The sequence below is a fragment of the Centroberyx affinis genome, unplaced genomic scaffold, assembly GCF_046629955.1.
Source record: "Centroberyx affinis isolate AG114_WGS23_722 - 3 ecotype Tasmania unplaced genomic scaffold, CSIRO-AGI_Caff_v1 ptg000751l_1, whole genome shotgun sequence".
NCBI classification, from domain to species: domain Eukaryota; kingdom Metazoa; phylum Chordata; class Actinopteri; order Beryciformes; family Berycidae; genus Centroberyx; species Centroberyx affinis.
Window position 1 is genome coordinate 37,295 of NW_027279364.1, and position 16,250 is coordinate 53,544.

Here is a 16,250-nt window from a genome sequence, read left to right on the forward strand (position 1 = left end):
ACTTGCTACTATGACACGAAATTGTGATACTGATGTTTGAATTTTGTTACCTAGGTGATTTTTTTCGTGCTTTTATGTTGATGGCGAAATTCCAAACCGGAAATAGAATTACTACGAGGAGTGCTGTGATTTTGACTGCAACGTTCATACACGATCAAAGTTATACAAATAGGTTGGCTCATGATAATAACTAAAATGTATAAACCTACACACGATCAGCATTGAGGTCATAGTCAGAAATCAACCAGGCAGATGACTGAAGTTTATTTTCGCCTCTTTTGCTGAGTTTATTTGCTAACCAAACGGTCACGTAGTTAGCTATCAGTTAGGCCAGTTAGCGTTAGATACAGCTTTATTAGCCATCGTCACTCATTAATCCATGTTTTATCTAACAGTTACAGCAGTCATCCTGTCTCATTCTGCCTGAGAAATGGATGCTACTCAGATGATCGACGACTCAGTACTGGAGTCAGAGGAGGAGGAGATTGAAGAGGAGGATGAAAATAAGAGGGGAGAGCCTCTGGCCAAACTGCGAGTGTTAAAGAATCAACACATCCCAGAGACAGGTGAGTGATAACTGCTGTGCTAATGTCACCTACTATCTGTTAATCCACAGTCTAACTGACTGTCTGTGTATTTCTCACGATTGATATTGTCTGTCACCCAGAGCTGCCTCTCTATTTGGGAGATAATGTGCTGGGTCGTGACCCCAACACCTGCACCCTGCCCCTCCTCGCCCCCTCAGTATCCAAGCAGCACACGGCCATCAGCGTCTCTGTGTACCGTGGAGGCGGGCGCCGCGGTGAAGTTGTTAAGGAGGCACTGGTGTGGGACCTGGGGAGCATGAACGGGACCCGCAAGGGCCGCCTCAAACTGACTCCTCATGTCCGCTACGCCCTCAGCGACGGGGACAGATTAGTGGTGGCGGACATCCCGTGCCAGTATGTCAGCTGTGCTGTGGACAAGATGTCCGGCCGGGGCGACATGAGGCCTCCTGTGAGCAGAGATTCAGAGGCGAGGGCTAGGCGGTCGGATGTCTTCAGAGTCAACGGAGGTGACACAAGCACAGATAGTGAGAAATGTGTCAATGGAGGTGCAAAGGCACCAGCTGTGGTGTCATCGCCAGGTCAAGAAGAGACGAGGAAGACTCCTGCCAGAACCACGTGCCTGTCCTTTGAACAAACTCCAACCCAGCCACAGCGCACCCTGGTCTCAGAATCTGACTCTGACTCAGATGGAGAAAAAGGGGGAGGGAGAGCCAGACAGGGAAAGGCTTTAGGTATGTAAATAATGTAAATATGAACAGAAATGGAGCCCTATTTTGTGTATATACCAGAGTTTTTTTTTTAAAGATTTACATAAGTCTCTCTCTGTCTTCTTTTCCAGTGTCTGATTCTGACTCCCATATGTCAAGTCCCACCTGTTCTACATTCTTGAGTCCCACAAACAAAATAATCCCTGAGAGGTATATTAACAATATATTATTCATTGTTTTTGTTTGTATTTATATATATTTATTACACAGGTGTAACTAATCCATAGACTACTACAAACTAACCATGAGCTTGTATCTATTCAGTGCATTCCTTTCTGTGCTTACAAAGCTTGCCAACTTGTTTTCGCTGTTTTGCAGTGAGGATGAGAGTCCCATCACGCCATGCTCCTCCACTAAAAATAGACCCAACAAACATGTCAGCTTCAGCAAGGAGGAGAGAGACGTGGATGTGGGGCGACAGCAGCTGAAGAAAAACAGGGCACAGGTGATTGTTGACGACAGTGAAGAGGAGGAAGGAAAGGAGCAGGAAGAAAGAGCAGCACCTGGAGGGAAGGAGGCGGAGGAAAGTGGACAAGACGCACCAGTGAAACAGGAGAACAACGTCAGTCTCTCAGGAGGAGATGGATCGCCTGTGTCTACATCAGCCGTCTCCACAGACGCCGTGCCTGTGTTTAACATGGACAGTGACACTGATGTGGAGGGAGAGGAGGAGGGGGCGGAGTCTTCACGTCCTGTGACCTTGGATACAACGCCGCAAGCCGATCAGCCAACAAAGCCAGTCCAGTTTCACATGGATAGTGATACAGATGTCGATGAGGATGATGATGCTTTAGACAAAGTTCCCAAATCAGTGCCTGCTTCTAATGTCGATACATCACTTTCCGATTCTCTTCCAGTTGCTCAGCCAGCAGGCGTCACTCTAGACAGTGACACTGATGTGGATGATGATGCTGATGCTACTGTGTCAGATGCTGCCACCAAAGCAACACTCGCGTCACTTCAGAGTGCACAGACAGCTGACTCTGCTCCTTCAAAAGATTTCCACCTGGACAGTGACACAGATGTCGATGAGGAAGAAGAAAGTGACTCTAGACCAAACAACATGTGCATTACAATAGACAAAACTCCTTCTGGATTAGATTTAAAGCCCGGCAAAGTTGAATCCGCCTCTGCTGCCCCTCACAACCTGCATAGAGACAGCGACACAGATGATGAAGCGATCCCCGCTCCTGTCAGCACCAAACTCCCAGCGGTGGTGACTGACACAGAGCCACCCACTGCTGCAGACAGAGGAGCTGAATTGGATATTCTATCTAACAGTGACACAGATCTGGAGGAGGACACACCTCTACTCCCACCTGTCGCCACGGCAACAAATGTTGTACCAGCATCAGCCGAGGCCCTGTCTGTCTCCTTGTCAACCGCTCCTGTAACCGCGTCAGCAGCTCTTCAGTCAGATTCTGATGCAGATACAGATGTGGATGAGTCCGGCGTGCTCCCTGCTGGGGAGACGGCTGCTCCAGCAGACTTGAGATTGGACAGTGATACAGACTTGGAGGATACTGAGGCTGGTCCTGGCGAGGCAGGTGAAGGCCAGACCTCAGGCCCGTCCAGAGAAAAGCCTTCTGGGTTGACAGCCGGTTCACTTCCCCCATTGCAGAAGTGCTCTACTCCTCTTGGTAATGTATTATACCTCATTTGTTTGTAATGGGTGGCAGGGTGGCCTAGTGTTTAGAGACACCGACCTTCAACGCGACGACCCGGGTTCAATCCCCTGTCTCGAAAAGCATCCGTCCTGCTGATCTGAGCAAAACACTGAATCCCTACCAGCCACAGATGAGCTGTTCTGTAGCTAACTGTGGAGGGAGGCAAACGAAAAGAGAATTTTGTCTATGGAATTAATTAAAGACCCCAAGAAATGGCATCTTTACTTTCTTGATTTGATGTATTCCTTTTTGTTGGGGCGGGACATAACACAGTGAGGGATCATTCAAAAGTCTAAACTAATGGAATATCAGTCAAGAAGAGAAAGGCAGTTTTATTTGATGGGAGGGGCGGAGGACCGGGATTGTTAAAAAATCTGTGAAGGTTTTGTTGGTTGGAATTTATATTTACGCCTACTAGTGCAGCATGAGGTCACCATTAAAGTTACTGTTTTCCAGGAAGTAAAAGAAATGGGAGTTCATTTCATGGGCACATACTGTTATTTCAATAGCTTGCAATTTGAGAATTAGTAGAGCTATTTAGAGAAAAAATTTATCAAAATTTGTAGGTGAGACAGATGCACTTTAAAATTGTGTTTTGATTTTGTTGTTTTCACTTTGGGATTGTTTCAGAAGGAGCAGTAGAGGAGATGGAGACTCAAGCCTTCTTCAGTCCCCCTTCAGGTCCATTCAGACGTGAGTAATGATACAGTAAATTATCATTAATACAGTCCTATAGCACATAACTGTTTTTGAGACAGTGGCTATGTCTGAGGCGAAACATTTTTTTTAATCATACATTAAAATCTGTATTTTTGTCTTCTCCCTCTCAGTCGCTCTGGCCCCTGCTATGAGACCCGTAGTATCCTCCTGCTCAGACAGCCAGGAGGACGAGGATTTTGTCGTGGCCGAGACCCAATCCTTTGTCCTGGAGACCCGAGACCGCCAGGGCAACCTTCCAGACAACCCCACCCTGGATGCCACCCAACCCTTTGGCCTAGAGCCTTCTTCTGGTGACGAGAAAGATGGGCCGTCTAGCAGGGGAGGCTCTTTCCAGCTGGGGTTGTCAGACAGCAGCCACCTGCTGCCCCAGGCCCAAGCGCTAGCCATGGAGAGCACACAAGCTTTTGTCTCCTTGGATGGGGATGTGAATCCGGAAGATACCCAAGCATATGGAACCATCTCACCCCCAGACAGGACCTCTGAGGAGAAGGATTCAGACCTAGAGGCTACACAGGCCTACGGAGGGGACGAGGAGCCTGCTGTATGTTCAACAGCGTTGGAGAAGGAAAGTCGGGTAGATTTTGCCCTGGAAGCAACTCAGGCATATATCCCAGAGTCCCACAGTGATCCAGAGGATGAAACAGAGGAGGAGGAGAGAACAAACATTGCTACTGCTGAGACGCGGCCTTTGGATTTTCCAACCACATCTCTTCTTGCCATGGCTGAAACCCAACCAATGTGTGCCTTTGAGGAAGAGGAGAATCAGATGAAAGACAAACCTCCTTCCTCAGTACATCGAAGAAAGCCCAGAAAGCAGAATGAAAGAGAAGAGGGGGAGGAAGATGGGGAGGCAACTCAACCTGAGGAGGTGGCGATCAGTGAATATCTCTCCACAGCTGAAACTCAGGCCATGGTTATATGTGAAGATGAGGAAAGTGATGATGAGGACTTGATTCCAGCTCCGTGCAAAAGAAAAGCAAAGGCATTGCGACTTGAAGAAGAGTCACAGTCACAGCTCTCTGCTGTTGAAACCCAGCCCTTGGTTATATGTGAAGATGAGGAAAGTGATGATGAGGACTTGATTCCAGCTCCATGCAAAAGAAAAGCAAAGGCATTGCGACTTGAAGAAGAGTCACAGTCACAGCTCTCTGCTGTTGAAACCCAGCCCTTGGTTATATGTGAAGATGAGGAAAGTGATGATGAGGACTTGATTCCAGCTCCATGCAAAAGAAAAGCAAAGGCTTTGCCACTTGAAGAAGAGTCACAGCTCTCTGCTTTTGAAACCCAGCCCTTGGTTATATGTGAAGATGAGGAAAGTGATGATGAGGACTTGATTCCAGCTTTGTGCAAAAGAAAAGCAAAGGCATTGCCACTTGAAGAAGAGTCACAGTCACAGCTCTCTGCTTTTGAATCCCAGGCCTTGGTTATATGTGAAGATGAGGAAAGTGATGATGAGGACTTGATTCCAGCGCCGCGCAAAAGAAAAGCAAAGGCATTGCGACTTGATGTGGAGTCACAGTCACAGCGCTCTGCTGTTGAAACCCAGCCCATGCATGATGGTGATGATGACAGTGAAGAAGATGAAAAAGTAACCAAACACCCATCTTCTACAAGGAGCAGATCACAGACGGGAAAACTACAGGTTTTAACCAGCTCTCACATCTCCAACACTGAAACTCAGCCTATAGCCACCTGTGAAACGGATGAGGAAGAGGAGCATGAGGAGGAAGAAACTAAAGCTGGCCTACGGAAAACCAAAAAACAACCTCAGCGAGGGAAAGGGAGAGAATCTGAAGCTGGGACCAGTGGCATCGGTAGTAGAAGTAAAAGGGGGAACAGGGTTAGATTAGGACAAGAGGAAGAGCAGGAGGAGCATTCAGAACCACCCAGGAGACAGACAAGAGGGAAGAGTAAAGCTTTGTCAACTACCAGAGGAAGGAGAGGAAAAATCAGGCCTGAAGAGGAGGAGGAGGAGGATAGTGAGGAAAAGGAAGTGGTAGAGCAGGCTAAGCGGGGCAGAGGGAGAAAAACCATGAAGCATCAGAAAGATGACCGCAGGGAGAAAGAAAGGCTTGAAAGGAAACAAAAAGAGGAGGAAGAAAGACTTGAAATGGAGAGAAAAGAGCAAGCTGAAAAGGACAGGCTACTAAAGGAACAAGAGGAGAAGGAAAGGAGGGGAGAACAAGAAAAAATAGAGAGAGAAAGAAAAGAGAAGGAAGAACAAGAAAGATTGCAGCGTGAAAATGCAGAAAGAGAAGCAAAGTTAAGACTGGAGCAGGAGAGAGCAGAAAGAGAAGAGAAGGAAAGGTTAGAGAGAGAAGAAAAAGAAAGAATAGAGAGAGAAAGAAAGGAACAAGAAGAAAAAGAAAGATTTGAAAGGATACAGAAGGAGAAAGAAGAACAAGAAAGATTAGAGAGGGAAAGAAAGGAGAAAGAAGAACAAGATAGATTGGAGCATGAAAAGGCAGAAAGAGAAGCGAAGTTAAGACTGGAGCAGGAGAGAGCAGAAAGAGAAGAGAAGGAAAGGTTAGAGAGAGAAGAAAAAGAAAGAATAGAGAGAGAAAGAAAGGAACAAGAAGAAAAAGAAAGATTTGAAAGGATACAGAAGGAGAAAGAAGAACAAGAAAGATTAGAGAGGGAAAGAAAGGAGAAAGAAGAACAAGATAGATTGGAGCGTGAAAAGGCAGAAAGAGAAGAGAAGGAGCAATTGGAGAGAGAGGAGAAAGACAGAATAGAGAGGGAAAGAAATGAACAAGAAGAAAAAGAAAGGTTTGAAAGGATACAGAAGGAGAAAGAAGAACAAGAAAAAATAGAGCGGGAAAGAAAGGAGAAAGAAGAACAAGATAGATTAGAGAGGGAAAGAAAGGAGAAGGAAGAACAAGATAGATTGGAGCGTGAAAAGGCAGAAAGAGAAGAGAAGGAGAGATTAGAGAGAGAAGAGAAAGACAGAATAGAAAGGGAAAGAAAGGAACAAGTAGAAAATGAAAGATTGGAAAAGGTACAGAGGGAAGTGGAAGAACAAGAGAGACTTGAGAGGGAAAGGAAGGAACAGGAACACCAAGCAAACCTGGAGAGGGAGGAAAAGGAAAGGGAAGAGAGAAAAAGATTGGAGAGAGAAAAACAAGAAAAAGAGCAATTAGAAAAGGAGGCCAAAGAAAAACTAACAAAAGAAGAAGAAAACGAGTCAAAAGCGTCCACAAGGGGTCGAAGAGCAGCCAGAAGAACGATTGCTGCTCCATCTACAGCAGAACTGAACCCAGAACCATGTATCTCAGCCAATGACGACATCCCAGCAAGGAGAACCAGATCCCGCTCCAACTCTTCCAACTCGGTCAGTTCGGAGAGGTCTGCTTCCAGCGTTACCGCCCAGGAGAGCAAGGGGAGAGGCAGAGGCCGAGGCGCTAAGAAGACCAGTCAGCCAACCTTTACAAACATCACTAGAGACCGCAACAGGAGGAGGACAGTGGCTGGAGAGCCATCTGCCGAGAGAGAGGCAGCAGAGCAGGACATTAATGATATTCCTCCTCCAGGAGTCCTTTCTAGGTCCAACTCCACCAATTCCCTCAACTCAGAGATTTCCAGCTGCAGCATCAGCTCCCAGAGCAGAGGAAAAGGAGGCAGAGGGCGAGGAAGAGGGAGGAAGACGGAGCCTGAGACAGACTCCATCCCTCCTGTCAATAGTCAGAGTGACCAGAACTCGGCTCCCAAAGCTACAGCCAGAGGCAGGAAGAGCAGGAAAGCAGAGGGCCCCTCTAATGAAGATAGCAAAGAGAAGGCAGACTCCAAGCAGCCTAGTACCACAAGGGGGCGAAGGCGAGCCAATGCAAATGGTTCTGAAGCCACAGCTGCAGATGGGGAAGACCAGTCAACTCAGGAGGAAGAAAGTGCCACTGAAGACTCGCTTCTGCCTAAAAGGAATGTCAGGGGCAGAGGCCAAAAAACAATAAAATGTGAAACGTTCGCAACTCCAGTAGCTGCTGCGGTCAATGATGGAGATGAGGCTAAAGAGAAAGGAAAAGGAAAAGGCAGAAAAAGAGAGCTGGAAGAGGAGGGGGCAGAGGGGGAAGAGAGCAGTGGGAACAAAATTTCCAGAGGGAAGGCGAAAGCCCAAAGGGGAAGAAGAACAGAAGCCGCAGAAGAGGAGGAAAAGGATGAAACGAAAGAGGAGAACCCAGTTCCTGTCCCAGCTAAGAGAAGGGGTAGAGCATCCACCGCTCAGGGGAGGAAGAATGCCCAAGAGTCCCTCCCTGAAGTGGAGGTGAAAGAAGAGAGTAAGAAAATGGAGGAGGGGATTGTTGAGAAGAAAGCCAGAGGGAGGCAGTCAGTGGCCCACAAAAAGAAGGAAGAGAGGGAGGAAGAAGGTGAGACGTCTGCCCCCAATTCCATGGACCAGGGTGCAAGTGCTGAGGCATCAGAGGTAATAATTTGCGCTGCACACTATACTACTTTGATTGAAACAAATGTGCAGTGATTCAGTCTGAAACAGAAACCACACGAAGGGGATAGCTCAGTAATTGGTTGCACAAGTAAGCAACGTACAGGAATTTCTGTCCTTGAATATGAAGCTCTTACCTCGGCCAAAGGCCTTGGTGCATTTCTCTCTCTGACTCAGCCTTTCCCACTATCATAATGTACTTCAATTAACATCACTAACTGTCCTGGTCTCTCCCTCGCTTTCAGCAACATGAGTAGTCCGACCCTCTCTGCATCACCATTACTACACTAATGAATTAAGTGGTTTACTGGTTGCACGGTCACTTCCTACTCTTATGGTTTATGACCCTTGTCTCTCTCACTCTCTCACACACTTTCCTCATCACTCCCCTTCTATTCCTCATCTCTCTCACTTTGTTCTTGTTTGTCTTCATTGTTGCTCTGTTATGTTAACTCTAACCTCTGTTCCCCCCACCACGCCCACTCTCTTTTAGGTGCCCCAGACTCCCACCAGCAGTGCGTCCCGTAAGCGAGCGGCTCCTGTGGACTCCTCTCCTGTGGCAAAGACCCCTCGCTCCTGCTCTGCTTCCCCTGCGACTGTTGGTCGAGTAGGAGCTGCCAACCAGGCCTACAAGGTCTGTGTGTGTGTCTGTTTGTGTATGTTGGTGTTGCTTTATGTCAGAAACATTATGCATGTGTGGGTAATGAAACCACAATGGTGAATATGGTCTAAAGATGCGTTCACACCAGGCATGTTTGTTTGAACTTCAAACAAACTTCCCTCTTCAAACTTGGGCAGGTGAGAACAATGGCATTTGAACTAAAGTGGCACTAAATAACCCGTAGACCGTAATAAATAATGGACACAGTGAACAGACGCTCAAGTGATGACACCTCGTTTTTTTCCAGTGGGGTGTGCTTACTAGCGTAGCACGGCACTGATTCGCACACTTCCTGGTCGCCATTTTGCTTACCTCTGCCCATAGAGTCTGCGCACTGTTGACTGCTAGCAGCTGTAACTATGGTAACGAGCCCAGGGGAAAAGCATTGACGTACTATAGATGAGAAAACGGGAGCGCGCGTTACCTTACAAAGTCCTTTGAGTCCGTAGCTCCTCCACCAATGATCTTTAACCTTTTCAGTTTTTAGATGTTTTAATTGCTTTTGTTAACTACTGTGTGACAGATTGATGGACTTTGTTAGCTCAACAGATGTCCCAAATATTAAGATAGGTTTCTGCATCATTAGGAATAGCTACACTAGTATTTAAAATACATACATACACTAGCTTTGAAAATTGAGAGCTACATTAAATTGAGAATTAAACTCTAATTCACCAGATTGGATTAAATTCACCTTTGGTGTCTTTTTTTCTATAAACACAGCAATTAAATAATGGGTTATAGCTGCACAGATACTCTGCTCAAACAACTCGAGGAGTTAATATACGATCCATGGAAGATGGGGCACCAAACTCTCCACTAAAAGTCATGTTATTATTAAAATCGTGACATTTGCTAGGACATTCATTATGATAAAGATGTGCTGCCTTATAGCTGGACACTAAGACATTTCGTGGAGATTGAATATTCGTTACAGCACTTTCTTAAGTACATTTTATTCTCAGAGGCACGATTTTGATATGCTTATATAAGAGATTATTCATCTGACCCCTGTCCCACTGCTGACCGCTGAATGTCCACACATTTACTTTTCAGCAAATTTCTAAGGTCAATGAAAAGCTGATGGAGTCACATTGATTACAAATAAGCGAATTAACCATTAGGATTAGTAGGATCAATGGCTGTGGATTATTATCCACTGGATTCATTGTTGTACCTAATATAATTCAGTGTTTAAAGAAAGAACAGAATACAATCAAGCATGATGACACAAGCATAGTTTAGTGGCCAGTAATTTTTTATTTGTTCAGTTTCGAGTTAACAACACTCTTCACTTGTGATCTCACTAGCAATCCAAGCAGTTCACCCTCCAAAAGCTCCAACCTGCCAAGATTGCATGTCTGGGAGTCTATGTATGACAAAGACATTTTAGAAAGTCAGTATGGTACATGACAATATCTGATACAGCCAGGGGAGAGGTGGTTTTCCACCACTGAAAATGAACTGGAAAAATTATTTTTGGGCAGGACTGCAGTACTGTGACCAGCCTGGTTTCCACGATCGGAGGTCACATATCAGCCCCTGCCCTCCTGCAAATAGACACACTGAGACGCCTGAAAATGAGGGTCCCCACCCTCTTCCAAATGAACTGTGTTGTGATTTGTTATGAGTGAGAACGTTATCCGAACGATCTATTGGAAATGACCCCAAAATGCAAGGTTCTATGTTGACATCTGATACCTGGCTGATAAGTAGTATAGACACCAGAGAAGGTAAATTACGACAAAAAGCGCAGACAAGTCCATGCTTAGCTAAAGTTCCACACCCCAAAAGAAAACAAACTGCAGGTGTGATCGCATCCTAAGAGTACTGATATATTCCTGCCTTCCTCTCAGGTGTTGTTCACAGGTTTGGTGGATGAAGCAGGGGAGAGGGTGGTGGCTCGTTTGGGAGGCAGCTTGGCTAAAAGTGTGGCAGACATGACCTGCCTGGTGACCGATAAGGTGCGCAGGACTGTCAAGTTCCTGTGTGCCGTGGCTAAAGGAGTCCCCATTGTCACCACACACTGGCTGGAAAAGGTTAGTTGCTATAGTAACAGTTAAAACTGGCCACAGACTCCTTTTTTCGCTCTCTCTCTCTGACACATGCACGTGGATGTATATGCACAAATGCTACACACATACAGGCACACACACACTGGAATAGACACTCACTGGTCTCGCTCTGCACCTCCCCTCCCCCTGTCTGTCTCTCTCTCCCTCTGTTTCAGAGTGGTAAAGCTGGGAGCTTCCTGTCTCCTAATGCTTTCATTGTGAAGGATGCGGAGCAGGAAAAGAAGTTTAATTTCTGCCTGCAGGAATCTCTGAGGATTGCCAGCAGTCAGCCTCTCTTGCAGGTACACACTCTAACTCACTCATTCCTATACAGCCCTTTCATTTCTGTGTGTGTTTGTATGAGTGAGTGGGTGTGTCTGTATGCTATTTCTCATGGCAGTATGTTAAAAGACAATACAACACATACACACACACGCACCGCTAAGAGCTCACTAATGGCAGGCAGTAATAAGTTGTGATGGGAATCCTCACATTAAATAGATCTGAAAACCCATACTTTTTACCCACAAGCACGGCCTTTTTATCATTTGATACATGTACACCTTTAGTCTGTTGACAAAGTGAAATACAAAACCACAGTAATGATTATTTACTATTATACTGCTGCTTGTGGGAAGGCATTTGACATCAGCTGTAATGTAGTGGTTATCTTTTATGGGCACTTCACTGGGGAAGTGGCCATCTTCATCTTAGCTTTCTATTTCCATAACGCTCTCTCAAACTCTCTCACAGTAGCAGTAAAGGGATAGTTGTTGAAATGCACCGAAACAGGTGCTGCATTTTATGCTGATACTGGCTAAAACGGGTATGAGTATAAGAGAATTCCTTTAATACTAAAATCCATTTCCAAGACCCATGTGTAGCATGTCAGAGATTAAAGCACAGCCACTTGATTTTCTGCCTCTTTCTTACAGAGACGGATGTCATATTCCTCCAGTGGAAATAAACCGAATCATTTGGATTACAACTCTATCATTTTGTGGTCAATGACCCCAAGATAATGGTGTAAATTAATGCTGTTTACATGTTCTCTATGTTTTCTCTTTATCTTTATCTTTCTCTTTATCTTTCTCTGTCTCTTAGGGATATGAGATCCATGTTACAAAGTCGGTGAAGCCAGAGCCAGTACATATGAAAGATATCATTTCCTGCAGTGGAGCTAGCTTTCTTCCCAAGATGCCTTCTTCTCACAAGGTACCAGTTGACCTTCTTAGGGTCTAATTAATGGTGCTGGTTTCTCCTCACACCACATGATTCTAACCTAAATGACTGCATATAAATTGTAATTTCAAATCTCAGCTGTTCTCCATATCTCATTTTTTCTTTATCTACCCCCTATTCCTTCCCCACCTTCTCTCTCTCAGGCCCAGACCGTAGTGATCTCCTGCGAGGAGGACTGGTCGCTTTGCGGCCCGGCTCTCTCTGCCTCTCTCCCAGTCTTCACTGCTGAGTTCATCCTAACAGGAATCCTCCAGCAGAAACTCGACTTCAACACCCACACCCTGCCAGCTCCCACAGCTAACCCGCAGCCTGCAGGAGGCAGAGGGAGGGGCAGGAAGAAGACATAGCATCAGCAGGGTATACTATAGATACGCACACAAAGCTCCAACTATGTGGGGGAAATCAGCGTTAGCGGGGAACACGCTCATCCAACGCTCGTAGATTCCCATGCAAACCAGAGAGACCGGCAGTGTCACTAGTGAATCAGCAGTATCCTGTTCCTGCGTCTGTATGAAAGACTTTAGAATGTATTTTCCCACACACATTTGAAACGCGCATTGTTTCTGAACAAATTTTGGAGACAGAGTCAGCACTGGAAGCCTGCATGGCATTCTACTTTGCTGGCCATCAAAAGTTAAAATGTAATTTTACATGTAACCTTGATTGCAAAAGACGGAGTTAAGAAAGAGGTAAGAAAAGTAGAATGAATCCAGTAGAATCCAAGAATGAATGAATCCAATAGAATGTATCCAGCTTTGAAAAGAGTCTCCAACTTTTGTTTACGTTTCACAAATCCACTTCTGTTGCTTACTCATTCCAGTAGAGTGTACTTTTAAGCCATGTACACATGTGAAAAATATCTGTGTTTTATTTTTACCACACGTTCAAGTGCTGTTGCTGCTATGCAGGAAGGGAAGTAATTACCCATTAGCCGTCCTTGACACATTTCTCTCTCTTCCCCCCCTGTGCTCCGCCCCTCCCTCTGTACAAAGATAACAGGCAGAGTGGGAATTAACACAAGCTAACAGCCAAGTGCTTGTTTGGTAAGTCTCTCCACTCTACCAGCCACTTTGGCAGGTTATAAACTGGTAGTTCTAGTCTAAAAATCATGTTTGACTGTCACGTTTCACTGGTAAAAGACTGAAAATGACAGGTCAGTTTTGAAATCCATCAGCTACTGTGGCCGGCGGATGAAAAAGTTTCCTGTCCTCATAAGAAGTATGTAGTGCCTGTTATTCTGGGGTAATCATGTGCCTATTGTCCCTCTGTCTCCATTAACCACCACCTAGTTCAGTAAGGCTTTATTCCAACTTATTACCTCAAGGGATGAGATTTGTTACAGGCACCTGAAGTGATGATTGTGCTGATGCTGCTTCTACATCAATATCTGTTTATCCTTGTCATATTAGTGTCTGTGTTCACTTGGAAAATAAACCTTTTGTATACAACCTCCATGGTATGTGATTCATATATAAAAAAAATGCCAGTATAGGGAACTCATCTGTCTCTTACCTGACACACTATAAATCCATAATCCCTTTCAGTTCTTGCCATGCATATAATCATTTATGTTTTGAAGGAAGTCTCAAAGACACTCATTGAATAATTCATATTCTTATAGGAAAATCAAATTAGACTTATTAGCTCATAAGTTCTTTTTTTCTGGTATATAACTATAAAGCATATTCTATCTTACCACTAAATATAACATTTGCCTTTCTACCTAATGATGAAATATTACCATTAAATTGGTTTCTGTTATTATTATATATATATTTCCATATATATATATACTTTATTATTTTAATATTCAATACTTTGCAAACCAGCAGTATCAGTGTCGCTTTGGCTTCAATTTGATGTTATACTTTGAATGCTCAACTGTTGAGGTTCAAACCTCAAGTTTTAATTGCATGTACATTTGTACTGTTATGATGACTGTGACTCTGTCTTGTGCTGTTTCTGTTCTGTTGAGCAAACCTTAACAGAGCCAGCATATGGTTTTGTAGATATGATCATTCTCTTCCTTTAATTTTACATCACTTTGCAACTTTGTTATAAGAGCTTCACAGATATAGTGATATCATTGTTATCATTAAATCTATATTTCTAATCTTACCATCAAATCTATAGGCCTAGACCATTTCTATTTTCCACTACATTTATAGACCTCTTTAGCATTAAAATTAAAGTAATTTAACTCAGTGCAGAGTCGGATCCTCTTGAGGCCTGGGACTCAGGAGCTTTATTGGAGCTGGACTGTTAGAGGCTGAGCAGCTTCTTGGCCCTCTGCTCTGCAAGCCTCGGATCAGAGTGGCAGGTCCGCCTGCTAGGAGGAGCCGGAGCTTTTCCTTCAGGAAGTGAAGAGGACGCTCGGCGGATCAGGATCCTTCTCAATCTCTCTCCTAAAAAATCTGTCATTTTATTCTTCTGACGTCCTTCGGCTCCAGGACCAGTTCCAGGGTGTTTCCAGAGGACTCTTCTCCTGTCCCACCTCAAGAGGCCTAGGTGAGAGATTGGGTCTTACTGAGGGGAGCATCTTCCAACACTTCACAACAATTTGTGTTCCGAGATTCAAGGGTGAAAACTTGTGTTTTGGATTTGGGTTAGGTTTTATTTCTGTGGTGACAGGATACAAATCTGCTGATAATATAATTTTTGTGTTGGTGGCATCTTATAGCTAAATCATAGCCTATCTAACAAGAGCAAATATTGTTTTGGCGACCGCATAGGTTATACAGTTAAAATATCCCACATTAGAGTGCTTTTATTTTGTGAAGTTTTGGACAATTGTAAGGGAAATGATGCAGGATGTAAAAGTATCCCTTTAGAGAGCATGCATCTTATTTCTATTTTACCCTAAATATTATTTTTAAGCTTTTTAAATAATAGGCCTACTGCAGTGGGGTATCATGAAAATATGACCATCCATTGGGATAAACTGTGGACTATGCTCGGGCCTGCTTTGTATGTAAATGCATAGTTACAGTGCCCTCTGCATCCTCGGTGGATTGGCTCTAACGCAGCTGTGTGATGTCGCGTTAACTAACATAACCCCCCCTCACTCACGGATGAGGAGAGGTGCCTTTTGGGGCAAGGTGGCCGGTGTTTCCCGACAAGAGTCGAGCGTCTGCGAGAGCGAGCAGAGCCCGACATATTCTGAACATCTTCCAAATGTTTAGCCCGAGTCGTCAAGTGCTGCTCTTGGGGGGGCGAGGCTGAGAGGGAGGGACACGACGAGAGGGAATCAGGCAACATTCACACAGATTTTCACCTCTGCGGCCATCCCAGCATCTCCACTGGATGCTCGAGTCAATCTGGGCAATTAAGGGTAAGTGATGGGTTATTTCTCACATGCATGCCGACGGACGGACGTGTGTCTTAAATGTGACTGGTGTGCGACGGGTTAAATTCTGCAGTTTTTTGGTAGATGCGCGTATCGGCTATCCCAGCCCTGAGGTGTGTGATCGGACTTTGGGGCTGTTAGGTGTTTTAATGACAACGACATTTTTATCCCAGTCAGTGGGAAAGGTGTGAGCATCTAAGCATCCCGTTTACTGACTGGATGGACCCGGCTTCATCGGAATTCAGGCACGGTCGGACATTATAGGCTAATTTCATGTAGGCTATGTCTCAGTGTCTCGTGTAGATTGGCTCACAAGTGGTCAAAGAATCTTATGCAGATGTAATTTGCAGCCTAATGGACATGGACTACACAAGCTTAATGAAGGATTATGTGTTTTTAAAATAATATTTAAGAAGCCTATCATAAACCCGTAGGCTCATACTACAAGCTGGACAAATAGTCCACATTAAACGAAAAAAATGAAAGAACCAAGCCTGTCATTATTATTATTACTACTATTATTATTATTATTATTACTAGAGTCTCATCTCATTCTCCAATAGGCTGGCTACTTCACAGGTTAGGGAAGTTTCTATTTATGTGACCAGCAAGGCTGTGAGGGAACAAACCCAGGTTATTATTATCATATATAGGCTACTCCTACAGTAACATTGTTTATTATCATCACCTATAGCATCCATGATGTGAGACGACATGGGCTGTGTCGCCCCCGCCTGCAGTGTGCTGCTGACAGACTGTGGCCGGAGCTGCATGAAGGCCTCAAGACAGGAGAGCAGTGTTCAGGCCATC

At 44.8% G+C, this 16,250-nt stretch overlaps 1 protein-coding gene across 1 annotated transcript; it reads left to right on the plus strand.

Moving 5' to 3' along the window:
• Nucleotides 1-430: 430 nt before the first annotated feature.
• mdc1 (mediator of DNA damage checkpoint 1) lies at nt 431-13,542 on the plus strand. Its single transcript, XM_071519945.1, has 12 exons — nt 431-566; nt 668-1,279; nt 1,387-1,465; nt 1,634-2,955; nt 3,613-3,675; nt 3,813-5,739; nt 5,821-8,119; nt 8,631-8,771; nt 10,655-10,837; nt 11,029-11,154; nt 11,957-12,067; nt 12,238-13,542. The coding sequence occupies exons 1-12, from the start codon at nt 431-433 to the stop codon at nt 12,439-12,441; spliced, it is 7,203 nt and encodes a 2,400-aa protein (XP_071376046.1). The 3' UTR covers nt 12,442-13,542.
• Nucleotides 13,543-16,250: the final 2,708 nt, after the last annotated feature.